At 44.8% G+C, this 26384-nt stretch overlaps 1 protein-coding gene across 10 annotated transcripts in view; it reads left to right on the top strand.

Moving 5' to 3' along the window:
- Positions 1-25762, top strand: part of LOC146854316 (V-set domain-containing T-cell activation inhibitor 1-like) — a 144743-nt gene extending 118981 nt beyond the window's left edge. Inside the window, exons 2-8 of one of the 10 annotated variants that reach the window (XM_085652127.1) lie at positions 3974-4059; positions 5393-5508; positions 5952-6077; positions 6162-6515; positions 7961-8008; positions 18950-19141; positions 25500-25762. In XM_085652127.1, coding sequence (XP_085508253.1) covers positions 6020-6077; positions 6162-6515; positions 7961-8008; positions 18950-18966 — 477 coding nt within the window. In that variant the 5' untranslated portion in view covers positions 3974-4059; positions 5393-5508; positions 5952-6019 and the 3' untranslated portion in view covers positions 18967-19141; positions 25500-25762. The remainder of the gene's footprint in view (positions 1-3973; positions 4060-5392; positions 5509-5951; positions 6078-6161; positions 6516-7960; positions 8009-18949; positions 19142-25499) is intronic. The other 9 variants (XM_085652126.1, XM_085652124.1, XM_085652122.1 and 6 more) reach the window with 9 other exon arrangements.
- The last annotated feature ends 622 nt before the right edge of the window (positions 25763-26384 follow it).

Genomic DNA, 26384 nt, shown 5'->3' with positions numbered 1-26384 from the left:
GTACTCCGCCGCTTGAAGAGTGAGACCTGGACCTGAGCGACTAAGGGACACAATCTGAGTTACTTTTATGTAAGCTGACATCACTGTGGGAACCTACTGGGGGGCATGGAAGAGAAATTAACATTGTGAATGTATACAGATGTTATTTAAGTGTTGGCACAGCTGTGTACTCTGTGTACCTGCGATTTTCAGGTTCCTGTGAGTAGTATCGTTTAAAGTAACAAACAATAAAAATTTTTTTTTTTTTTTTTTAAAGAAACTGGGCTGACTTAAAACGGCTACGTTCTTAGAAGCATTCTCATTTAAAAAAAAAAAATAAGTCACAAAGTTTATTTCTAGTTTAAGAGAGGCGGCACCCGCTGACTGTAAGAAGGTGGATAGGACAAATGCACGTGTACACTCCCCAGCCAATTAGCATTTTGGATTTCTATGTGGCGCTAGGATTGACATTGGTGTCCCCAATCCTTGGTAATTTGAATTCCTTATTGCAAGCCACAGTGTATTTGACCAGTTATTATTGGCTTCACTTATAACACACTACAGCTTGTGGCAACCATCTGGTATCCATTGACTGCAGCGCATCGATCTTTCAGTTACAGCTCTTTTTTCTGATTAAACTCTTTTTGTAGCCACTATTATCTCCTTTTTAGGTCTCGCCTGGCTATCGCGTAAGCGATCGTTCAGTGAGACTTATGTAGGGGCTTCAGAAAATGCTCCCAAAGGCTTCCCAGGCGGATCGGGTGGCGGTTACGCGCACAACCACGCGCATTCCATTTGCCACCAGCTACTTGTGCGCCGCCTCACGCATTCAGAGATTTAGTAAGGGGCACAAGACCTTGGGAATGTGGTTTATGGCCAGTGCATGTGAGGCATTCAAGCGCGAAGCTGGCATCTGGCATCGGACTTGAAAGCAGCAGACTGCTTTCGCCAGCACGCGCTCAGCCTCACTTCCTGCATCCCATCTTACAACAATTAACTTTCGTTATAACTCACACCCCATATGCTCGTTCCCTCCCACCCTTCCTTTGATGTCCGCTTTTCTTGTTGTTTACAAACCACGCCAAACACTGCTGCACGCCGCACACTACCGCGCGCCACACACTGCTGCGCACACTGCTGCATTACAAACTGCTGCATTACACACTGCTGCACGCTGCACACTGCTGCACGCCGCACACTGCTCCACGCCACACACTGCTGCATGCCGCTGCACGCCACACACTGCTACACGCCACACACTGCTGCACGCCGCACACTGCTGCACGCCGCACACTGCTGCACGCCGCACACTGCTGCACACTGCTGCATTACTCACTGCTGCATGCTGCACAACACTGCTGCATGCTGCACAAAACTGCTGCACGCCACACACTGCTGCATGCCGCTGCACGCCACACACTGCTGCATGCCGCTGCACGCCAAGCTGCACGCCACACACTGCTGCACGCCACACACTGCTGCACGCCACACACTGCTGCACGCCACACACTGCTGCACGCCACACACTGCTGCACGCCTCACACTGCTGCACGCCTCACACTGCTGTACGCCTCACACTGCTGCATGCCGCTGCACGCCGCACACTGCTGTATGCCGCACACTGCTGCACGCCGCACACTGCTGCACACTGCTGCACGCCGCACACTGCTGCACACTGCTGCATTACTCACTGCTGCACGCCGCACCCTGCTGCACGCCGCACACTGCTTTTATGCGAGTTTATGCTACTGACATTGTAAATGACAATGCCAAACATAAATAAAAGGCATTGTAATTTTACAATGCCAATAGCTCAAACTCTTATAAATGCGAGACCTATTGCATTGCAAATGGTTGTTGCTATCTGCCACGCATTGACATCTAATTAAAAGATCTCACATGGGTGCTTGTCTCATTGCTATAAGCACTGCGCAATTGCCTATACTCTGCATAGTCCCGGTCTGTTATTGACTTAGTGACAACACTACATTGGAGCACACTGATTTGGTTCTGCTTGCTGTGTTTGGAACCTTCCCCAAGAATGCTGTTGGGCATTGTAGAGGACTTTAAGGGATTAAGGGGAGACTGTACTTTTGTTGGGTTTTGGACAGTACTCACCAAAAAAGACATTGTTATACATTGGCGTTCTTCCTCCGCTCAATCCCTGGTGAGCTAGTGAATAGCAATGGATTGGTGTGCCAAACTAGAAGAACCTATCTATCTACATGTCCAGAGGTTGTCCCCAGAAGCATATAAAGGTGCGGGAGAAATGGTGGCCATAATATTGTGTAGGCTAATGTATAACTGTTAACAGAAACTTTGGTAACCAGGTTAAGAAAGCAACATTAGACGCTCAGCACAAAGTGTTGGGGAAATATAGAACAAAGAACAGATATCTTAATCGGTTCTTCAGGGAAGGAAAGGGTCGGTTACCAAAACAACCCTTATATGTCCCTCAATGAGGGGAACAATCAACGAGCAATAGTCCAATCGAACACTCGATTATAATCAAGAGTCCGTAATCGTGTAAACTGGAAATGGTGTAAAGTCCACTTATTTCTGAAATCTTCGTACTCTTAATTATACCCGAGTGCTCGGATTGGACTATTGCTGTCTATTATATAACTGGATTCCTTTCAGTTTTCTTATGGATGTGAGGCTCATTTCTTATTCTGGTAGATTGTCGATGGTGCTGTAACAGGCTATTTCAAAATTAATAATAAAATCACTTTATCTCTGGGGCACTGAATTCAAATTCGAGTTGACTATGAACCTTTGGTAGATTTGTTTACCACCAAAGATGTGGGGACGTTGACTTCAAGAGGATCGCCAAATGACAGTAAAGGATACAGGAGGATCATTGCTCGATAGAGTACATTCTGGGAGTTAGGAACATTAGGGATTGACTTTGGTGTCTGAGAGAGAACATGACAATGATGATGTTGTTAGTGCTCTATTCAACATTATAAATGATACTATCACTGAGGGTGAGTGACTGGAGGCATTCAAAGGGAATAAAAAACATTACTAAAGGTTACGTCCCTGATGGCGAGAGGCTAGGGGCATCCGAAGGGACGAGCCTCTTAACAAAAAAAAACAAAAAAAAGTAGTGTAGCTTGTTAACAAAATGTGGACAGCCAGCTGTATAGATGTTGATGTGAACGCGTATTGCCACATTTCTTCTGAATTGTTTGTTGTCAGAGGTTTTCCAAGAAGACTAAAGTATTCAATTCAAATGTTTATTGTTTGATTATTTAAAATGTTACAATAATACATACAAACAGTAGTTCATACTGTAATAAATATATGATAGTGATAAAAGTCTGGCTTAAAGATAGTAAAAAACATACATTAATAAATTAATCTATGAAATAAAATACAGCAACACTGAAGAACGCAGAGCTCATAATACAAATTTGGTTAATTTCTCGTATGTTATCTCGCAGGTTAATCTTGCGGATCTAATTTCTTTCTTATTATTGATAGAAACTGTACAAAAGCTGAGTTCAGAGCTAGGTCGTCTGTTTGTAGACATCTTATGAGTGCTTGTCTACAGGTCCCTATTCTGCGGGAATTAAATGCCTCATAAGCGACAAGGCATACATCCTGTTGGTCGAAGCCAAGGCATTACATGACATAAACCTGGAAAAAGTCCAAAACAGTCTTAAAAAAAATGTTGTTTTTGCTTTAAAGACCAAGGGGTTTCTAATTATGATTGAACTTTCACTGTTGTATACCTGCTCATTAATGACCATGCTTGTATTTTTTTTTGCAAGAGAGTCTTTATCTTTAAACAGCGATAGATGTTTTATTTTATTCATAGCTTTTTTTAATGAATCTGTAGTTATTGTCATATCCCAGATCATATACGCTGAATATTCGTCTAAGGCGGCTTGTAAATATTTCCACAGTTGAGACCTCTGATTTGTTTGTATTTCCTGCTATAACAGATTGGATATTTGATTTACATTATCCATTTTAATTCTTTTCCAAGAAGACTAGATACCCTGGCTGTACCTATTTCTTTAAGAAGTGAGATCGAAGAATTAGTGCAAGACGATCATATTGATATGAGAGCAGGTAAGGGGATAATTATTTTGGTGGCAGGTCTAGACAAGTCTTTTGATCAGTACATTAGACAGTGCAAGTATGGGATAGTGACCGTTGATTATTACTCCTGTTGGCCAGACGTTTGTTTAGTCAGTTGTGTCACTAGCTGCATGATTAAAAAATTCCTGGGTCGTTATTTGCTCATGAAGGCGTGCCAGATGAAATTGTTATAGACAATGCTCCACAGTTCGTATCAAGTGACTTTTCAGAGTTCCTCAAAAGCTTAGACAAAAAGCATATTACCACTTCGCTCTATCACCACAGAAAAAGTAGGATAGTGAAGCATTATAACAGAGTCATGAAAGACAACATTTAGGGGCAGATTTACAACTTCTGGCACATCTCTGCAAATCAGCAGGGATGCGCCAGAACAGATGCGTCACGTAATCCCCCACTTTCGCCACCACGGATGCATTGCATTTACAATGCGGCGCACCATGGTGCAAGGAGGGGAAGATGCGTGACGCATCTTGTGGCGTACGGGCGGCGCATTGCTGGAGTCACATCGCAAGCGCGACGCAACTCCTGCAATGCACAGGGGCCACCCATACTTAACGTGGTGCGTCACTCCTTACGCCTGCTTCAAGCAGGTGTAAGGATTTGATGAAGCAGCGTCGTAAAACTGACTCCGTGAAATCTTGTAGATTTCACTGCATCAGTTTTACGGGGCTTTCCTGCGAGGGAACGCCCACCCTGCAACAGAACGCCCACATGAAACCTGAGGCAGGTTTCATGTGACGCAGGGCTTTACAACGTGACACATCTGCCTAGATGCGTCACGTTGTAAATAAGTTGCAACGTGGCGCATGGTTTACACTGACGCTGCGTCACAAGAGTGACGCAACGGCGGCGTAAAAGTGTCGCAAGGGGCTTGTAAATCTGCCCCTTAGTTGTAAATGCTAAGTAGATTGGATTAGACTTGTGAGCTGAAGAGCCTATTGTGGGCCATCCACACCACTACCAATGCTGACATCAAGGTTTCCTTTTTGTGTTGTTGAGGGCAAGAGTGCCTTGCTCTAACATGAATGGGCTGTGGATTTAAAACAAGGAACCTTTTGTAAGAAAGATGCGGTGCAGTGGGTCTTGGTAGGAAACTAGCCCTCATGAAGTAGGAGGATGTGCATGGTTGAAGGTTGCATGTGCCAGTGAGTTATATGATGACGATCAAGCTTCCAGGAGTCAGTCCGAAGGATGTGCCCATTTTCCTTCTCCCAAGAGAATTGAGCATGTTAAGGATACTGTGGTTTAATTAGGAAGATGGAATATGTTGGAACAAGGAGAGATTGTTGTTTCTGCTAAACAGGTGTGTGGAAGGAATGTTCCAGCTGAACAGCGCTCTGAAGATCCAGGTGCTGTAATGGTGCTAGGTCAGGGGAGAGTCTTGAGGATGGGCGATCTTCCTTAGAGCTACTCGAAGAGGTAATCCAGGAAATGTGTTTCACTTTACAAGTTCAAGGAATACGTGTTGTAAATTATCTGCAAATAAGTACTTATTTTTTTGTATTGTTGTTTTTCTCTATTTTGATATATCTACCTATTGGTGTATTGAAGTTTGTGTCAGTTTAGTTTAATGTTTGTTAAGGGGAAGATATTTGAGTCTTGGAATGACATTGATCTTACTCCGTTTTTATTCAACTAGAATGTAAAAAGTGAAATGCTTGTAAATTGAATGCTTTGATTTGAACTTGGGTGGGGTCAGTTTCTTCTGGCCCTTTCTCTGCCTGTTGTACTTGGAAGCTCCTGAATAAAAGCTTCCCTTCCTGGCGGGGTGCTTGTCCTTTTACAGGCATGCGCACATCCACCCTGAGGAGGTCTCTTGGCACCCTTGCCAATTAATAGATGTTATCCTCCTTTTATTACAGGTTTGGATTTCCATAGAATCTTGTGACTCAGTACTGGTGATTACGTAAATGGGGAAACTTTGGACATCATGGATCAGAAGCTACGTCTATTTACGTTATGTTGTTTTCTAAAGTTAGTGCCCTCTGGTATGTTCATCATTCTTAAAATTAACTCTTCAAACTAATGTGGTTCATGTATTCCATTTCAATTTCAATTCTTTTGTTCTGTAGATGGACTGTGCGTGACTCAGGACAGTACAATCTCTGCCAGGCCTGGTGACAACGTGATCTTGCCCTGCAAGTTTAATGTCTTCCAAAACGTTTTAAATTTTGTTTGGGTGGTTTGGCAGAAGACCGGTTTGGAGGGTAGTACTACTGTGGATTTGGCCAATGGTCCTGATAACAGAGAGGCAATCCAGGATAACAAGTACAAAAACAGGACTCGGATTCAACAAGACTGGCTACTTTCCGGACGTCCAAACCTGACTCTCTACAATGTTTCAACGGCCGACCTGGGGAACTACACCTGCTATATCAATACCAACAGCTGGGCACACCGTTGTGCCGATGTTCATATCACACTCAGTAAGTAATCCGCATGAGTGTACTCAGGAGCCTGAATTTTAAAATAAGAACCAGAAGACTCAATCTATCCCTCTTCTTCCTTTCTGAATACCTGAGCTTCACTTTGTATCTCTTTTTTTTTTTTAAACTTTATTTATGCTTTTTCCACATAACAGCAAAACATTGCATTTCAGTCAAATGAGGTACATTCCAACACGTACTTAAGTTCTTTGATTACATGCACAGCACAGTTACAGCCATCAACTTCTGTGTCCTTGTCAGGAGTAGGGAACAGGCCAGACAGCATTCGCCGCGTCCCGGGGTATGTTGTGCCCCCCCCCCCTCTGTGCACGAAGGCATGTCTTCAGTGCGGCTCGTGTAAGTTTGGCTCTGCGACTCACTACCGGGGACGACTCAAATGGCATCTAGTCCTCCCCGCCACTTTGTATCTCTAATGTGTTACATTTCCAGTCCTATTTTTGCCCCAACAAATATTCCTGAACTCAGTATTGCTTACCTAAAACTTTTCTGTAAAGAAACCTTTTCTTTTGTCACTCTTCCATGTGTCTGCTGACGCTGCTATAGACTTATTCTCAAATCTGATCTCATAAGGAGTTTATTATGATGCACTCATGCATGCATGAGAACCAATTTTTTAATGGATCCAGTTCCAGTTGTCATCTGATTTTTCTTTCATCCAACCTATCTATTCTGTTTCTATTTTCAACCTCATGTCTGTCCGTCTTGGGAGTAATGGTTGAATCTGCACGATTTGGTCTACTAGGTATATGGACATGAAAGATGTTAATCCCATGGGGCACAGCAAGAGATGTTTCTTAAGGTAATACTATATCTCTTCAGTCAGTGCTTATGGGCTGCTTGCTTACCGCTCATGTCAGCTGTGGTGTGCCGCATTACACATGCATATTTCTTCCGAACTAGAAAACAATTCTGGAATTCTATTGTCTATAGTAAATCATTGGTTTACCATTCCAAGTTCGCCAACATATTGGTTCTTAATGTGGCGGACAGCTTGGTAACTGTAACACAGCGATGGACTATTTACAATCCCCTTGCAAGACCAACACCTGATGCTATGTTTGGGTTTGTTATTTCAAGCATATGCCTGTTATTTTTTCGACTTGTAGTATTTTAATGTATCCATCATATGCTATTGAGTTTGTTTTGTATATTCCGGTTGTGTCAAAAGGTGAATGCAAGAATGAGTTAGTGGATGAATGTACAGATGTATGAGTGCAAAGATGAGTGACCGAATCCATGTATGATGATTTATTGAGTGTCTAAACCCATCATTAATGACACAAAAGACACTTTTCATTCATAACCCAGACCTATTGGCATTGCCAATGTGTGTTAAACTTGGGTTTCCCATCATTGTCTAATCAATAATAAATATTATGCTTTGATTTTTAAAAGTTTCCCGTTGTTTCCCTTTCCCGTTCTAGCTTTCCAACAAACAGGCACTTCAGATAAAGGAGACAATGTGACAAAAGGTAAGAAGGTGAAAAGGTATGTAATGTTGCAGTCAATTACAGAAAATTATTTTTTCTGAATATAAAGTAGAAATGCCTCCTCCAATAATTCTCCTGTATTAATAATTGCAGTTCTCCATGTTGGAAAGTTCCTCTTTTGACATGATCAGCCCCCCCACTTTTTTGCCAGATGTCTGATGTGATTTTGAACTGTACGTGCACTGAGTCCCTGCTAACCAGGTTCCCAGTGCCAGATCTCCTCCCCTAAAACTGTCCCACGATTGGCACAACTTCTGTTGCCCCAGTAAATGGTCCCCAGTACCCAGGGCATGAGGACAGAAGGAGGTCCCCTAGGTACCGCTCACCCGAATCCAGCGATGCTATAAAGTATATTTCCGATTTGAAGTCTTGCTCTCACATATATGTAAAGTTATGGTTTTTTTAATACAAAATGGGTCTCTGATTTATTCTTTTTTTTAAAATTTTTATTGAGCTGCAAGGTACATCCAGTAGGGTGCGACATAGCCACACTATCCAACAGTAATAGAAACACCCACCCTCATTGACCCAACAACAAAAGGCATAACAGATATGGCACAATATACCATGTACAACACCATTTATAGCAGTGAAAACTGTAGATCTGACAAGCAGCGCAATTCCCATGTGACCATGCTTACCATAGTAACCTATTCTATGTCCTGGTGCTCTATCCGGTACGTAGTGAGTGGCGCCCAAAAGTCCTTAGGTCTAGAAGCCGCTGGGAGCTCCTTGGCATATACGTCCATTTGTTCTTTACAGAAGGCGAGGTCTCTAATCCATTTTACCATGGTGAGTACTGCCTTAGTGCTCCAATGCATTGCAACAGCATGTTTGGCAAACAAGGTAGCTATGGCCACAATTCATCTATTACACAGTTTAATAATTTTTAGAAGCCCCAATAAACATATCTCTGGCGTGCAGTCAATGTTATCAAGTGTTACGTCAGAGAGAACCTTACCCACCCTCTGCCAGAAGCTCAAAATAGCAGGACATCCCCACGCCAGGTGTATAAAATCAGCTCCATCTTGTCGACAACTAGGACATCTCTCATCCTCCTGTAGGCCAAATTTCTACATTTGTGCTGGGGTGTAATATATTTGATGTAGATATTTAAAGTGGATAATACAGAGATTACAATTAGCAGTCAGGCGCCCAGTCAGTTTACAACAGGCCTCCCAGTTTTCCCGGGAAAGAAGGGTCACAAGGACTTTGTTCCATTTATCGAACGAGGAAGAATCTGACCATTCATTTTCCCTTTGGGAGGCGTTATACACACTAGTGATCAGCCCTCTACTTTCACCCCCTTTCAGCACCACCTGTAGCGCTTTCATCACCTGAGGTTCTTGTGGGAGATCAGAGTATAGGGAGCGCACTGCCACACGTAGCCTGGTATATGTAAATCTGATCATCGCTTTATATGTTTGACCGTCCTGAAAACCAGATAATGATGGGAATACTCTGTTTCTATACATGTCACCTAGGTTAGAGACCCCTGCATTTTGCAGAATGCTCAGAGCTCTGCGTTTCTGTGCTACTGAGATACCCGGGTGCGCGGCGATTGGCAGGTTTGGGGCATAAATATATTCCCTCCCCGCATGCTTCGGGTGAGCGCTCCACACCCAGACCGTAGAATTGACTGGATTAATCTCCCTCCCAGTGCCTACCTTATGATTATATAGAATCTTAGCAGTTAACGGAGTTGGAAATGCAGTGTCTGCCTACACAGCCAAATGAGCCAGATATCTTTGAGGGACATACCAATAGGGTGCAAACTGCATGTGCAGATAGATAGTACAAATGCAGATCTGTTTGAGCGCTGGGTTTTGAAGCGCCGGAAGTGTTAGAGTGCTCCAACTACATCTAGGCTGCTTACCAGCCCACACCAGCGACAGTAGGCAGGACTGCAAGGTTTTAAAAAAATGTTACATTTAACTTTATTGGAATGTTAACAAATAGGTAAAGGAGCTTGGGGAGGATAGACATCTTCACCACAGCTACTCTGTCCGCCAGAGACAACGGTAGTCGTGTCCAACAGGAGATTTAAGTAATTTTTGTGACGCCCATAGTTCACACTTAGTACGGTCTCAGGGTCTCTATGTATCCACACCCCTAAATAATTCACGGGGTCTGTAGACCAGGATAGTGGATATTCCAGTGTTGTCTCTTAAGTGCAGTCCGTCAATGTAAAAATCCTAGATTAAGACCAATTTATCCCTAATCCTGAGTGCCTCTCAAACAAGACATATTCTCACAGAAGAGATGCCAAATGTGTAGCCGGGTCACGAACATATAACAACATATCGTCCGCGTATAGGGTGATAGCCAGCGGTCACTGCCTAAACCCCAGAGCGGCCTCAGCATGTTTTTGACAAACCTTGCATGCCAATGGTTCTAGCGCCAAAGAGAAAAGCATAGGAGAGAATGGACAGCCCTGCCTTGTGCCCCTACATATTGAAAATGCGTTTGACACCCAGCCATTGACTTGCACCCTGGCAACAGGACTTGCATACAATAAACGTACCCACTTCAGGCGGCATTCCCATGCGTTGCAAAACCACAAACATGTACCCCCACTGTAGCGGGTCAAAGGCTTTCGCCGCATCTAGAAGCACTGCCACAGACAGAATTTCAGGGTCTAAGTGATGTATCACAACGAAGATGGTCCTGAGAATATGTACCTTAGAGCGCTTGGAAACAAAACCCGACTGGTCAGGGAGGATCAAATTGGGAATGAGGGGCTGTAGTCTGCAGGCAATAATTATCGCTAGGATTTTGGTATCGATATTTATGAGAGACAGTGGTCTATAGGACTCCTTTATTTGCGGCTTTTTCTGGTTTTAAGAGTGTAACAAGTAAAGCCTCTCTAAGGGTAGGGGGCAATATAACAGTCTCATAGGCCTCAGCAAATACCTTCAACAATTGCGGAGCCAAAACCTCAATGTATGCCTTGTAAAATTCACAAGGTAAACCATCGAGGCCCGCAGCCTAGCAAGAGGGGAGGGACATTATGGCTTTCTTGACATCCTCTACAGCAAAAGGTTGGGTCAAGTACTCACACTGACCTTTAGATAGCCATCCTTGCACACTGTCATCTAAGTATCCATTAATTTCATCCTCCGTGGCTATCGGTCTAGCCCCATTGAGCTTGGAACAGTAATCTATAAATACCTTATTAATCTCTGGTGTGGGGTATCGGGCCACAGCGCCCTCGTCCAACAATTCAACAATATGGCAGCGACAATTTATGTGCCAGCGAACTACTGGGTGTGCCCCCCTCCCCATAATAACGCGCCCTGCATCTCCTAAATCGAAGTAGCACCTCCTGGTCAGCCGTTTGATTATGTTCGGAGGCCGAATCTCATATGTGGGCCAGAGTTGTAAGTGAGGGGTTCAACTCATGGTCGCGCTCGAGCGCACTGATCTTATCAGCTAGGCCCGAATCCTGTTTCGAAGATCTTTCAGTACACCCGCCTGGGCTGCAATGCACTCCCCCCTTATGGTAACTTTGAAGGCTTCCCAGAGTGCGCCTGCACTGTCCACCGACCCCTCATTCTCTGAGAAATAATTAGTGATAGTAGCACCAATTCGGGCCCTGAACTCAGGATCCAGTAGGGAGGACGGCTGCAGCCGCCATTGAAACGGGGGCCTAATGCAGGTCGGCACCTTCAGCACATGAAGCACAGGGGAGTGGTCAGACAACGTTTTAGCTAGGTGCTTTATAGAAACACTCCAGGGGGCCGCCTCTGTGGAAAGCAGCCAGTAGTCCAACCTGGACCAAGAGCCATGTACTGTCGATACAAATGTACCCTCTCTCCCTCTCAGGTTGCAAGATCTCCACATTCCTCAGCCTCCATCAATTTAGCCACCACCTGTACAGCCTATTTTTCCCTACCCGTTACATCAGTGGAGCCGTCCACATGGGGGTCCAAACTAATATTTAAATCCCCACCCCATAGTACAACAGTGTGGGAAGGATGCTATACGCCTACAAACCATTAAAAAAAGCCGGATCATCCGTGTTGGGTCCAGACGTGTTTACTAACAGCACTGACATGTCTCCTTGCTTACCCATAACCAGAAGCAACCTCCCTTGCTCGTCTGCATCAAACTAGAGTAATGTGAATGGAGTGCCCTCTTAAACAGAATCATAATACCTCTAGAATAAGAGGAGGACGACGATGCCACATGCATCACAGCCCATCGGGCCCCAGCACCGAGCTCCGTGTGTCTAGGGAGATGTGTCTCTTGCAAAAATGCAAACTGCACATCCTGCCTGTCTAAGAAAGCTAGCACATTACAGATCTTTTTGGGGTTGTTGAGCCCATGCACATTCCATGTTATTAGCTTAACATTATCACCCAGACCAGCATTAGCCTATACACTTGTGACATTCCACTACATGGGTTACCTTGATGAGACGAGTATTAAAAAGTACACTGCATTGAAATAGTACAATAGCTGCCATATTCCCCTTCTCCCTCCTCCCCTCCCACACCTCACACCCACTTCAGCACCCCCAACATGCTAAAGTCATCCCATGCTAATCTAAAGCTTTCCCAATAACAGCTGAACATGACCCAAATACAGAACATAATCCACAAACAGATGTGGGATACACCCATGGGGGATCGCCAGAGTGCAATCAAACCTCCTAGGTGACAGGGAGGCAGCCGAACAAAAACTGAACATTGCTAATCAGTTGCGTATCTGTCAACAGGAGGGCACATATTCATAGGAACGAAAATGACATTCTTTTACAATACTTACGCACCAATTAGCAGGAATACAATCAGAGAGGTCGAGGAACCAGCATTATTCTATCACCCCCATCAGACAAGGAGACATCAATCTCAGTCCCCGGCAGCTTCTCCCACCCATTTATTTCAATTGTAACACCCAAATACCCTCATTGGCACATGTGGAACATCGACCCTCCGTCCTCTTCGCCCTCAGGGGCACCAGAAGCGTTGCGCTGACTTCGTTTGAGTGATTTGGCATAGTCCATAGCAGCTTTGGGGCTAGTGTAGATCTTGGCCTTACCCTCGTACCAGTACGTAGCCTGGCTGGGTATAGCATGGCGTACAGGGTGTTCTCCGCCAGTTGCAGTTTTTTGACAGACTGGAATTTCCGCCTCGCAGTCTGCACCATCGCAGTAAAATCCGGGTAAAAGGCCAGTTCATTTCCCCGAAAGTTTATGGTGCCTTTTTCACGGGCCATTGGCAGGATTGAGTCACGATCTCTATAGCAGGTGGGCTATAATTGGCCTCGGCGGAGACAGTCAGTGATCGATGGGCCCTCTCCACAACCAGCAACATTGACAAGTTGTCCGCTTCAGAGATCTCCCGGAGCATTTCCTCCACATAGGGCTTTAGTCTCAGACAGGCCTGTAATTCTTATGTTGTTGCGCCTCGACCTAGCCTCAAGGTCCTCGTTCTTTGCCTGTATGACTGCAAGCACCTTTTCCATGTTGAGGGTTTTGGAGGAAACTCTTTGCAAACTATCCTCCGCATCAAAGATGCGCTTTTCAGCTTCTCCTAGCCTGGCGCCTTGTTTATCAAGTTTTGCTGACATGTAATCCATTCTGAGGTTGGGGGCATCAATCTTGCCGTCAATGGATAGCAAGCTACTTTGCATAGCGAGGAGGGTTGCCTCTAGGGATGTAGCGCCCTCAGATGGGGCGTCGAGCTCCAAGTCAGAGGTTGGTCTCCGCTGCGATTTGCCTAGTTTATGCAGCTCGAATGTGAGCTGAGGTTAATTCTTATCTGTTTTTCCCATGGTGTCCGTGTGTGCCACTGTTGCCCTCGCAAAGTCCGTTCCGCCAATTGGCTGCATACTACACAGCTCTAGCACCTCTCACTCAACAGCGGGAGTGCCGACCAGACACAGCAGATTCCTCACATGCACTATATGCTGTCTCAGTGGCACCTGATCACCAGTCTCGCGCCAAAGTACAGTTCAGGGAAGCCTCAGCGACCATGGTACCGAATGCGCAAAGGGTTGGCCCGGCAGGCGATTCCCTCTCCACTCACGCTAGCACCTGTTGATTAACTTATTGTGGGCCCACCGGGACAGCACATACAGGGCGCCCCACCAGCGTGAGGCCCAGTGCAATTATACTTCAGTAGAGACCGCGAAGTAGAAATGAAGGTCTTCAGTGATCCGCGCCGTGCATCAGGCCAAGCACCAGTCTTGGGGCTGAATTTGGTGAACCGCAGCCTCAACGTCACAGGCCACCCAGCCAGTGCACTTTCTTTCATGCAAATGTCCCAATGGCCACCACCATCACCCAGTGGGACCCGACCTTTCAACAGGGAGGGCCTGCCAATTTCAATGATGCCACCACTGGTTTCTGAGGATACATAATCCCCACAGCGACAGCACTGCCAAAGTCTTCTCGTGGCACAGCCGGTGCGAGGCAGAGAGCAAACTGGAATACGGCACCCTATTCTCCAGGCTGGGCTGCCTTGTGCCCCAGGGGGCCTCCTTGTGCCTCAGCCGCACGTCTGTGGCAGATCGCACCAACAGTGTCTTTGCAAGGACCCAGTGCCCAGCAGATAGGGTTACTCACACATGCCCCCAGCTCACTCGGGCCCGTGTGATATTGCAGCAGTTACCCCACTCCTCGATCCCCAGCAGGGGTCTCAGCCAAGTCCTGTGGGCGCAGTGGTGCACCCAGGGTCCCAGCAGCGGGAATCGGCAGCGCGGGAAGACCGGCACTTTGCTATGCCACTGCAGCCACGAATCCAACCTTCACGGTGCAGCTGCGATGCATCCGGGCCCCAGCGCAGTCAGTCAATCCCAGGCTCACCATCCGGGGGCCCCAGCCTGCACAGGCCCGCATGGCATCCATGCAGCGACAATGCCCTCCCAAATTGAGCGCAGGATGATCAGTTTGGAGCAGGATAGTAGACGGATAGCGTGTTTGGCCGATGGAGCTGCACTAACTCTCAGCCATCTTCCCTCTAGCGCCCCCTCTCTGATTTATTCTTAAGTGTGTGTCTCAGTGATTGCCTGTGAGTACAACAATTGCTTTGCACTGTCCTCTGATAAGCTTAACTGCTCCCTAACACTGCCACAAAAAGAGAGTTAGTATTATCTACTGGTTTCCTCTATCTTTGTCTGAGAATTTCCTGTACTCTACATAATGTACTTCCTTTTAGTACACTGTACAGAGAGGCGGTATCTTACACTCCCACAGCTACCACCCAGACCCCATTCTGACCTCCACCGCAATCATCAGTCAAACATCAATTTGTACTGCTGATCCAAGGGAAAGAGTGCACCGCATTCTACAGCTGCCTTAATCTTTTACTCCTGCATTGTTTTCTCAGAATGCCATTTTTTTAAGTTAGTTGGAAGAATTTTGCAGCACACTAGCAAATTATCTAAGAATCATTTTGAAAATCTTACTTGAGACTAGCTAACAGACTCCATTTACAATGCAGATCATTTTGTTGACTGCATGGTATAAATTTATTTTGCTGAGCCAGTTCGGTTTGTCTTGCTCGAGCTACCTGGATATCTCTTCATTCCCTCTCTCATTCCCTCTCTTTCATTCTTTTATAACAGTACGCTTGCTTTCTTTTGTCTCCAATTTGTTCCCTGTCTGCTTTTTGTCTTTTGCACATTCTCCCTCCCCCTCTCCATCTTTCCCATTTGCTCTATCGCTTTTTCTTTCTCTCAGTTTACTCTTTGCCCATCTTGCTTTCCCTTTCAATCCATTTCTCTATATACCGCTGGTGCGGCAATCTTGAAATACTAGTAAAGGATATTTTACTGATGGAAAAACCATGTTGTATGTCTGTGCTTGCTGTGAAATGCATATATGCTTGCTTTTCCCTAAATTGTCTGCCTGAAAATTTTGTTGTGAAAGTTTTATGCATTACCAAAACAGTAATAGAGTCAAAATGCAAAAAAACAATCACAATACGAATTAGAAAACTAGAGTAAAATGAAAAGAAAATGACAGAAATTTAAAAGGGGGAGTCAGAGATTGTAACTTTTCAGGTTTTAGGTAGAAATAGCGGCCAAAAGAACAAAGTGCAATAATAGTCAATGCCCATTTTTAGACCGAGACCTAATTTGGAATTTGCGGCTGACCACAATGGAGCATGGGTCAGAAACACCAACCAAGTTTTTCCTGGTGAAAGATTCTGCCTTCTGACTAGGGGCCTGATTTATATCTTGGCATAGGATATAATGGGATTCATATTTTGGCGGACAGGATATCTGTCACCACTGTGACGGAGTAACCCATCCGCCGAGATATAAATCAGGCCCTTAGCCCTTCAAGTCCTAATCAAGCATAGGGGTATACTCTTAAAGTCCCCCAGGACCTTTGAGTCTCACAGGGTGTCAGGCAGAGGCCAACAGAAGAGTGCAGTTGTCACTGGTCAGCTGGGTACTTTCAGGAAAAGTCCTCTTGTAGCTGGTTGTATCCCTGCCCTTGTGCAGGTGAGCCCTATGGCTTTTGGAGTCCACTTCTTTTTCCTTGTTATAAGATGGACTTGGTCCACTCTTTCAAGGTTCCTCTCTAGTCACAGACAACATGTCCAGTTCTATTTCAATCTTCTCTAGGTTCATGAAGTGTTCTGAAGTGGGAGCCTGGAGTTGTCACATGCATGCCTGGCACTAGCTAGTGGTCGGAATGACAATTGGGCACTCCCTAACAAATGAGGTAAAAGCTCCTGGGGCCTACCTTACCCACTTTGGGCATATTCAAGATGGTGAAAGTCTTCAGCCACACTAAACTTGGGCTCTGAGGGTTGGGGATATGTGGGGGTAGTGTGCTATGGTAATTCGAGTGTCCTCTCACAGCTAACACTACAACCTAGATTTAGTCAGCCACTATACCTACAACAGACGCAGAAGTCTGTAGGATAAAAGCAGTGTCCTTCAGGAACCTGACAGTGAATCTTTGAGAATTGTCTTCGCACCCTGTTCTCCCCTTTCAAGTGTGTTCCAAGTGTTATGAATTAACCCAACAGACCTGTCAAGCAGGATTTGACTCTTGAGTATCAAAAAGAATGCCAACAGCCTCACACAGCATATTGTGTGGCGTACGGAGGAGTCCTCTCTGCTCATTCAGATCAGTCTATTATTTGCTCCTGGGAGACATTTCACAGATATTCACACCTATTCAAGGCTTTTTACTTGCTGGAAGAAGCTGGAGAGTCACTGTAAATTCGACTCCAGGATCTTCAGCCAAGGAAGAGGTGCCATTCAGGGTTCGAAAAATCATAAAAATTTTACTAGACCTGCAGGTCTAGTAACTTTAATAATCTACTCGACCTAACTGTAATGTACTTGACCCGTGAACTGGTCTCAAATTGTGTGATCCTAGGGTAATATTTTGTCCAATGGAGCCGTCTTTTTTTATTATCAGATAAGAGAATACCTTTAAATATGCAAGTTCACTATTTCTGTTGTACAAAAAAACGTTTTATTTACTAGACTAAATGTTTGCTCCATGTATAACAAGAATCATGCCCATATATAGGGTGCACATGATTCCTGGCTTGCCTCTCGGTTCACTAATAGCATTGTCTTCTGGACAAGAGCAGTAATAATTCCCAGTTCATGTTTAAAAATTAACTTTTAATAAATATATTACCAAAGCATGATGTGGTAGTGCATTGGCATTTACAGATAACATATTTTCCATTGAAATGGCCACAAAACATTCCTACTAACATGTAGTTTTACATAAACAATTTTTTGAGATTGGGGTTTAGCCTAAATATAAAAAATGTGCACATCACCTAGTAAAGTGTTCTGATTAGTTTTGATCCTATAAAAATTTTTTGTTTCACCACAGAATTATAAAAATGGGTCTTAATAACTAGTGAAATATATTTGAAATGTTTGAACGGTTCACTTAGCTATTTCAGTGATGTGTTAGAAAAAAGCCTGACATCTTACAGCCTTTCATTTAACATGCTTTGCACAGTTCAATTGTCACACAGTTCACTTTACAAAATCCTCTAACTTTAGTCACAGAAAGAAACATATAATAAGATAAGCTGACTTTTGACCTCTGTCTCTGAAAGCCAGGAAATATGACTAGATAACAAGATTTAATGGCATTTTTATTGCTCTTTCACTTTGTGAGCAATAAAGATGCCTTTAAATCATGTTATTTTGTTACATTTGCTCTGCTTTCAGAGGCAGATGTTAAGTCAGTTTGTCTTCCCTGAAGTTAGAGGATTTTCAACTGTCTTGAATAAATCTTGCTCCACAATGTGGATTTTTCGAGCCCTGCCTTTTTCAAACATTATTTTGCATTTATATCTGTTTTAAAAAGACTTCTTTAAATCAGATTATTAATAACTATTTTTTAAGCTGGTTCAGTTCCTGAGATACAGTATTAGTATTTTAATCTATGCTCTGGTTTTCTACGTAACACAGCTAGGCCTACAACAACGAAAATAGTTTTTGGGTGCTAGTCACTGTAAGGACATGTCAACATTAAATTTCTACATGTCCTACTTTTAAATACCATACACCCTGACTTGTAGGCTATAAGTCCTAAATAGGGGAGATTTATTAATATTTAGAAGAAAGGGTTTGACCTGTCAAATGGGTTTATTTTGACAGGTCGGATTTAAGTTTTAACTTTTCCAGTCAGGCTACAATTGTAGTAGGCCTGAAGCCATATTTGCACTGTCACTATAGTGGATGGCATAATAGGTGCTACAGTCCACTAGTGACATTTAACTTACAGGCCCTGCATGTAGGGCATTATTTTGACATGTAGATCACTCGCCACTTGCTTTCTCTCACCCAGTTCCCTCTTGTCAATCCTCTTTCTATCTGTGTTTTTGTATATTGATGAAGGGAATGGAGCTGCCCAATACGATACTGTTGTCAGTGCCACCTGCACCACTTCTGAATTCCTTCCATCTCGTTTTCTTTCTTAAGGCTTCATCCAAGCATGACTACAATCACCAGCACACATCAGCTGCAGCTCCTTCAGCTCCATCCATCTTCTGGCTCAAATACACCACTTCATGACTGCTGACTTCTGCTTTCTTCCTTTTCACCTCAGTATTTACGCATCCTTCACATGATACCAGCCAACATTTTGTGACCAAAAGGAAGTAGGGGTTTCAGGTATCAAAATGGCTAATTACTGTACTAATCCCATTACTGGAAAATACATCACAAGACCATTGTGCCGACAGTGACATCACAGGACACCGCATGACATGAGATCGGATTTAGATCAAAAGGCATGTGGCTTTTGACTCAGATGACATCACTAACCATAAATGATATGCTAGTGAGTGAGTTCAGATTACTTTGGCCAGGTTAATCTTCCCATCGCTGAGTTGGTAACTCCAGCAGCAACTGAAAAACTGTGACCTGTATCTTTGCATTCTTAAAATGTCCAGACAATTTATCGTCAAAAGTTTAGTTTTAAAAGCTTAAATATTTATTCCACTTCTCTTTTTTAAATTCTAGTAATTAGAAACGTTCAGAAGCACGAAATAAAATCCTGATTGAAATACAGCATAAAATAAAACTGTTTTAAATAAAAGCTTTACCTTGCCCCTGAAAGGCACTGTCAGCACATGCTCAGAAGTCAATGATTTATGATCTAATTGAAATCTGGTGGCAGACATTAAAAAGCTGTAAGAATGTTTTGGGAAATCAGTAGGTGGTGGGAATTAATAAAAACGGTAGCCTACCACCTAAATTAATATAGTTGGCAAGTGTGCATTCAGAAGGCTTGCACTATTTGTCATTCATTTTATTAATTAATTTGGCTAGGATCATTCTGTGTCTCTGCCTCCACATATCAATTCAGGTACAGATTTCTTATTCAATGTTTTTATAATATTCAGCTAAATTATTTGGCCTGTTATTCTATGGAAAGGCTGGTGTAATGACAAAAGACCACTCAAGGCAGGGTCACCCTGCTTGAGATTTGTACTGCTTTAATTTTCGACAATGGCACATTAAATATATCAATAGTACATCCAAGGCATCAGCACACATTTGAGCTGCGATTTGGTGCTTTAATGTGCCTGTAATACACTACTGTGTTAATACTTCCACCTGCAATGCACTGTCTGAAGGGATGATCGAGGAGTGCATTACCCTTTCTGACCCCTTTTAGATAAGTGTGGATGTAAGATGGATAACCCCTGTAAGACGTTTTGTCCTCCTTTCCTCGTAACTCAGAATATGAGTCAGTAGGCACCTAAAATCTCTTAATAAGTTAAAACCCCAAAGTTTTGTATACTGTTTGCACATAATGTGCAGATGCTTCACCACTGATAACTCACAGTAAACAGTAAGCTCATGATAGTAAATCTGTCTCTATTGCATTCACATTGTCTCTACTCAACAAGAGATGCACAAGCAAATGTGTTGCCTTTTAAGCAACTTAAATTATGTTTTCAATATAAATCCCATAAACTTGTATATGTTGCTGTACGGTTCATTGTGAAATTATACGCTAATCATGTGACTGAATAGAAGACGGTTTTAGATGTGGTGGAGAAAATAATTGAAAATCTAAATAAATATTTCTTCTTGTGGAAGTTGTTTTTGATGTTTATAATGTCCCAAAAATTGATTTCTGTTTCTCGTATTTCAGAATCCAACCTTGTTGTTCGTATATCATTTAGTGTTTGTGTGTTCTTTACTAGTTGTTCCTTTGCTACAACCAGAAACTGAGGGCATGTCTGGCTTTAAAGTTTACTGTACAGTCATTTCATTGGATGAAAATGTGAACTATGTTTTATTGTATACTTAATTTCTTTATATACAAATGAACAGTATATATTTAGGATTTCATTTTTAAGCTTTCCTTTATATTATAGAGAGGATTGCTTCAGAAGAAGATTTATTGCAAACTAAATTGTTTTGTGATTTAGGTGAAAGCCCTCTAAATTAATTCCAAAGCAGTTCTCCAAGAATTTGATGAATTCGTTCGAAGACATATTTTTTATCTGATAGCGACATCTAGCGGCAGATTCCTTACCTTTGAACTTCCAGACGTCAGCCTGGATCCGGAAGATTTTTGATAGCAGTACCCCTGCATGCCAATAGGTGGTGTCAGTCAACTCTGTGTGACATTGTAGGCATCGGGTTCATCTTGACGTCCGCATTGTTTATATAGGTGTCACCCTTGTGTGCTGACGTGAGTTCATTTCTTTTGTGTGCCAGCCAGTGCAGATCCGTCAGAGAGCTACCCTGTCACTTTTTGACAGACTTTTTTCAACTTTTTGTCGTGGTGTGCTAGGTATATCTAATAAGAAGACCTTGGGGTTCAAGCCATGCGGCACCTGTCAGCGCGCCATCTTGGTCACTGACCCTCATTTGGTGTCTCTCTGGTGCCTGGAGCGCGACCGTGTGACAAAGTCATGCTCCGATTACTGGGCCATGACACTGAAGGCTTTGAGGAAGCGGTCCCTATAGCTGATTGCAGCCCTGCGGCTGGCGCCATGGAGGTCGCGTCATCTATCTCGTTCCTGGTCTGGGTCGAAAGGAAGGTCCGAGCACCGCTCCAAGAGGTCGAAGTCTTCTTCTTCTAAGTCATCGCGGTCAGGTAAGAAGCACCATAAAAAACACAGGAAGGCAAAGCGTGCTTTGACTTCGCCCTGTTCGTTGTGCAACGAGACGGAGGGGCCTCTGCGTTCGAGGCCCCTCTCCACCAGGTGGGTTCCTGGGTCCACTCCACGTTTCCCTCCTTTTCCGGGGCCATTAGCGACCCCTGCCTAATTAAAATTAATGTATGATGCCATGTGCGCCATATTTGGGCGGCCATTCCCTGTTGCTGCACCTTTGGGCCCCACAGGTTCAGCTGAAGGAGATCCCATGGGTTCTGCCCCAGCGGCTACAGCTCTTGGATCTTTTCCTGGATCCGTACCGGCGCCGGTTGTAGCTCTGTGACCTTCCCTGGGGTGCCCCATCCAACGTCGAGGCCCTCTGCATTATTGGCGCCTCCCCAACATCCTTCCAGATGACATGGAGCCAGTCAGGCATCCACTGACGCTGAGACAGGCCCAGACAGAGCCGTACGCTTCCATGCTGTTCAACCTGCCCTATTCTGAAGGGTGAGGCATTGATGATGATGATTGGGAGGGGCAGCAGGATCCCTTAGACATCCCGCAACCCAATCAAGACCTGGATTCGAAAGAAGACCTGGGTGATGCCAGCGGCCTGGTCACATCCCCAGATTGTAGCATGCTGTCTCCCCCTAGCCAGTTACAGTGAAGGGAGCTTCAGTTGTAATGGTGGTGTGTAGGGCTGCTGAGGTCTTAGACCTGCAGCTTCCTACGGTGACAGTCAAGACTAACGTCCTGACGGAGGTTCTGCAGCCTGGTGTCTCCTCCACGGAACCCTTGCTGCCTTTCAATGACGCCTTTGACAGATGATCTACTGGGCACCTGGTCCAAGCCCAGCACAGGGGCTCCTGTGAATAGAACCATTGCCTGCTGCCACCACCCTGCACCGGGCGGCCCAGCTTTTCTCTCTACCCATCCCAGAGCTGGTGGTCTGAGCCGCCACTTCCCACGGTGCATTCTCTTCCGCACCTCTGGACAGGGAATCCAAAAAGCTGGACAGCTTCAATAAGATCTTTTCTTCCACCAGCCTAGCATTGCGATCTGTAAACACCACATGCCTCTTGGGCCGTTACTCCCATTCTCTATGGGATATGGTTGTGCAAGTGCTGCCCTGAGTCTTGGAGGAGGAGCAGGCTCTTCTCTCCCAAGCTATTACAGACAGTAGAGATGCAGCAACGTTTGCCATACGATGTGGTTTAGATACGACAGACTCGCTAGGCAGAGCGATTTCCTTGACAATGGCCGTTAGGTGCCACGCCTGGCTGAGGATGTCTGGGCTTTTGGGGGATGTCCGGGCTAATCTTATGGACATGCACTTTGATGGCTCCAGTTTCTTCAGAGACAAGGCAGATGTAGCGCTTGAGCGCTTCAAGGACTGCGGGCAACGGATAATTCCCTGGGCGTCTCCACCGCTTCTTGGCCTGTGTCTGCCTCTTACCCCTTTCGTGGCTATGCAAGGAGTTTCCAACCGTGCCAACCCTATTTCTCCGAGAGGACCCCACAAATCCAACAACCTCTGTGGGCTGTGGATGTGGTTCTCCCCAGCCCCGTGGTTCGGGTGGCCAGAAGTCAGGTCAAGCCACAGCCCCCTCCTCTACCGCAAAAACTTCTTAGACCAATGCTTCCGGGTCATGGACGCCCAGTTGGTGGCAGGATACTGTTATATCCTAGTTATGTTGTAGTTTGTGTCATCCATCTCTCCACCAGTGAAACCCTGTAAGGATGATGTAACATGGAATGTTGGTGTATGAAATCCACAGTTGGATAAGGGCTGAGCACCATGCTGGGTGCTCCTGGTGGGGCTGTATTACTCCTACTATTGATCTACAATAAAAACTCCTAAAACATCTCAACAAGCCTGGAGTGATTACTACAGATACGTAATTGCCTCCATCACTGGCAAGATATCACCTTGGACAGGTGGGTGTTGCAAATAGTCCGAAGGGGCTACACCATTCCCTTCAAGACTACTCCTCCCTCCATGCCTCCAAATTATAAGTGGCTGACGGAGGATCACCTTGCCTTACTCCGCGAGAGTCTTGTCTTTCTCTCTTGGCCAAGGGAGCTATAGAGAGGGTTCCTGGGCCAGAAATAGGCTGTGGCTGCTATTCCTCCTATTGTCTGGCTCCAAAGGAGGACGGAGGCCTTCGTCCAATCCTAGACCTTAGGACCCTCAACTACTTCCTCAAAAAGGAGAAGTTCAAGATGCTTACCCTTGCTCAGGTCCTGTCTGCCCTAGAACCGGGAGACTGGATGGTAGCATTGGACTTTCAGGACGCCAATTTCTACATTCCCGTTCTGCCAGCCCATTGTCGCTATCTGCAGTTTACGGTGGGCCACGAGCACTTTCAGTTTACCATGCTACCCTTTGGCCTAACCAGTGCTCCTGGGGTGTTCACCAAGGTGATGGCGGTGGTCGCAGCCCATCGGCAGAGATCAGTGGTCTCAGTCTTCCCCTATCTCGATGACTGGTTGTTAAAGGCGGGCTCGACCCAAGCAGTTGTCTCCCACCTCCGGACTACTGCGAACCTCCTGCATTCGCTGGGGTTCACTATCAACATGCCAAAGTCACACCTGACTGCCTCTGATCGGAGCAATTCTGGACACAGTTCAGTTTCAGGCTCATCCTCCCGAGCGTCGACTCCTGGTTATTTGGGCTTTGATACCAATGTTTCAGCTTATATCCTGGATTTCGATGAGAATGACTCTGAGGCAGTCGGGCCTCCTGCATCCTGCTAGTGGACCTAATTCTACCTTCATCGTACTAAAGAGTTCCAAGTGGATGACAAACTCTTCTTAGGGTGCATTGGAGCAAAGAAGGGGCGTGGAGTTCAGAAGAGGACTATTTCATGCTGGGTCATCCTCTGCATAAAAATATGCCATGCTTTGGCGAAGAAACAACCTCCTGAAAGCCTTGGGGTCCATTCTAGCAGGGCAAAAGCTCCCACCATGGCTCTCCAACGTGGTGTCCTGATTTCTGACATCTGTCAAGCGCCCACGTGGGCATCTCTGCACTTGCCAGACACTACTGCCTGGATTCTCAGGTCCACAGGGTGGGCCTCTTTGGCTGCTCTATCTTGCAGGACTTCTTGGTCTAAAACCTTTCTGGAGTCCCTCCTCTAGGGATGGTATTGCTTGGGTATCTGTTCAAAGGTACTGAATCTGCGGCTAGATGTCTCTATCAGATGGACAAGTTACTTAACTTCGGTGACGCCTTATCTGCTAGAGACATGATCTAGTCGAAGATTCTTTACCGACTCACCCATCCTTCCCGCACTGCGGATTGGTTTAGTGTCAGGGCTGTTTCCACTTCAGGGCCCTAGTTGTTTTTGGCACACCACGGTAAGTCACTTCATGGCTCCGCTTCTGGCACGGAAAGTCATAAAACGTACTGACATCAGCGTGTCGCCTATACAGATGATGCGGATGACGACGAACCTGATGACATCACGCAGAGTTGACCAACGCACCTATCTGCGCCCTGTGGTACTGCTATCATCCGGATCCAGCCTGAAGCTTAGAAGTTCAAAGGTAAGGAATCTGTGGCTAGATAATGTCTACAAGATAAGGCGTTACCGAAAGTAAGTAATGTGTCTGTTAAAAAGCATTACTGCAATCACTTTTTGGTCATTAGAAATCAAAATACATTTACAAAATGTACCAACGCAAATTATATTTAATAATGTTCAACAAATTGAGGGGCCAAAAGTGGCAAGATTACCCCTGAACTTAAATAACAGTGTCTGCAATCAAAGATATGTGGGACTATATATGATATAAGTTCCTTAAAACAGTTAAGTGATGGAACATTTTTCAAGATTTAAGTTTATTTGATCAGTTGTGTACAGGAAATCAATATGGCATCAATAACTTTGATTATTTTTACTTTGCAGGTGATCAAGAAACAAATAGATTTGCGATTGCAGAACATTCAATCATCATAATTATCACATCATTATATGTTGCCATTGCCATAGGGATCATAGCTTTCTGCGTATGTTTTGTTTGGTGAAAGTTAGTTCAAGAAATTGAATATCTCAAAGTGCATAATCCTGTCAAATAAGACTTTTCATTTTGTGCAAGCGGCTTAGTGTATTAATGCTGAATAATAACAAAAATCATACTCCAAAGCCTTCAACATGCCTAATTCACAATATATACATCAGTTGTATTCTTTTTTTAGTAAGATGCTGAAACATGAAGTGCAAGAGAGTTGGGAATGTGCTTTATAGCTCCGTTCTTCTGAGCTCCAGATCCAGCCTTTCTTCTCGCCTCACTGCAGCTGTCTTCAGGGCTTGGCAGATGATAAGTCTGACCATGAGGTGGTGCTAATGGGAAGAGTGATAGGAATCCAGTCTGGGACTGTAGCTTTCCCATGATTGTAAGGGAAGTAGTATGAGGAGAGGACACGTGTGCTGTCATGAAATCGAGATAACAGTTGCTGTGCAGAGAAGATCTCGGTTGCTACAGCACTGCTAGTGAGAACGGGGCACTGGAGTTGGCTGGGAAGGAAACCACAGCATTGAGGTCCTCCTGGAAGTGAAGCAACAAGGGGTTTAACATAGACCCTCTCTATCGCTGGAAGCCAAATTATTCAGTAGCGAAGGAAAAGTTGTGGTGGAGAAGCCCGGAGTCAGAGCAGCTCCTCTGCAGTCTATGCGTGGGGCTAGGTTACTGCACGATAACTACTATCCAGCTGGATAACCTGCAGGATTTCAGGGAGACCAATGTAGGATCACAATCAGGATTTTGTTTTACTACAAAATCAAGAAGCCAGA

Source organism: Triturus cristatus, chromosome 4_1, assembly GCF_964204655.1.
Source record: "Triturus cristatus chromosome 4_1, aTriCri1.1, whole genome shotgun sequence".
NCBI lineage: Eukaryota > Metazoa > Chordata > Amphibia > Caudata > Salamandridae > Triturus > Triturus cristatus.
The sequence above is the reverse complement of the archived record's forward strand: the minus strand, read 5'-3'. Positions and strand labels throughout refer to the sequence as shown.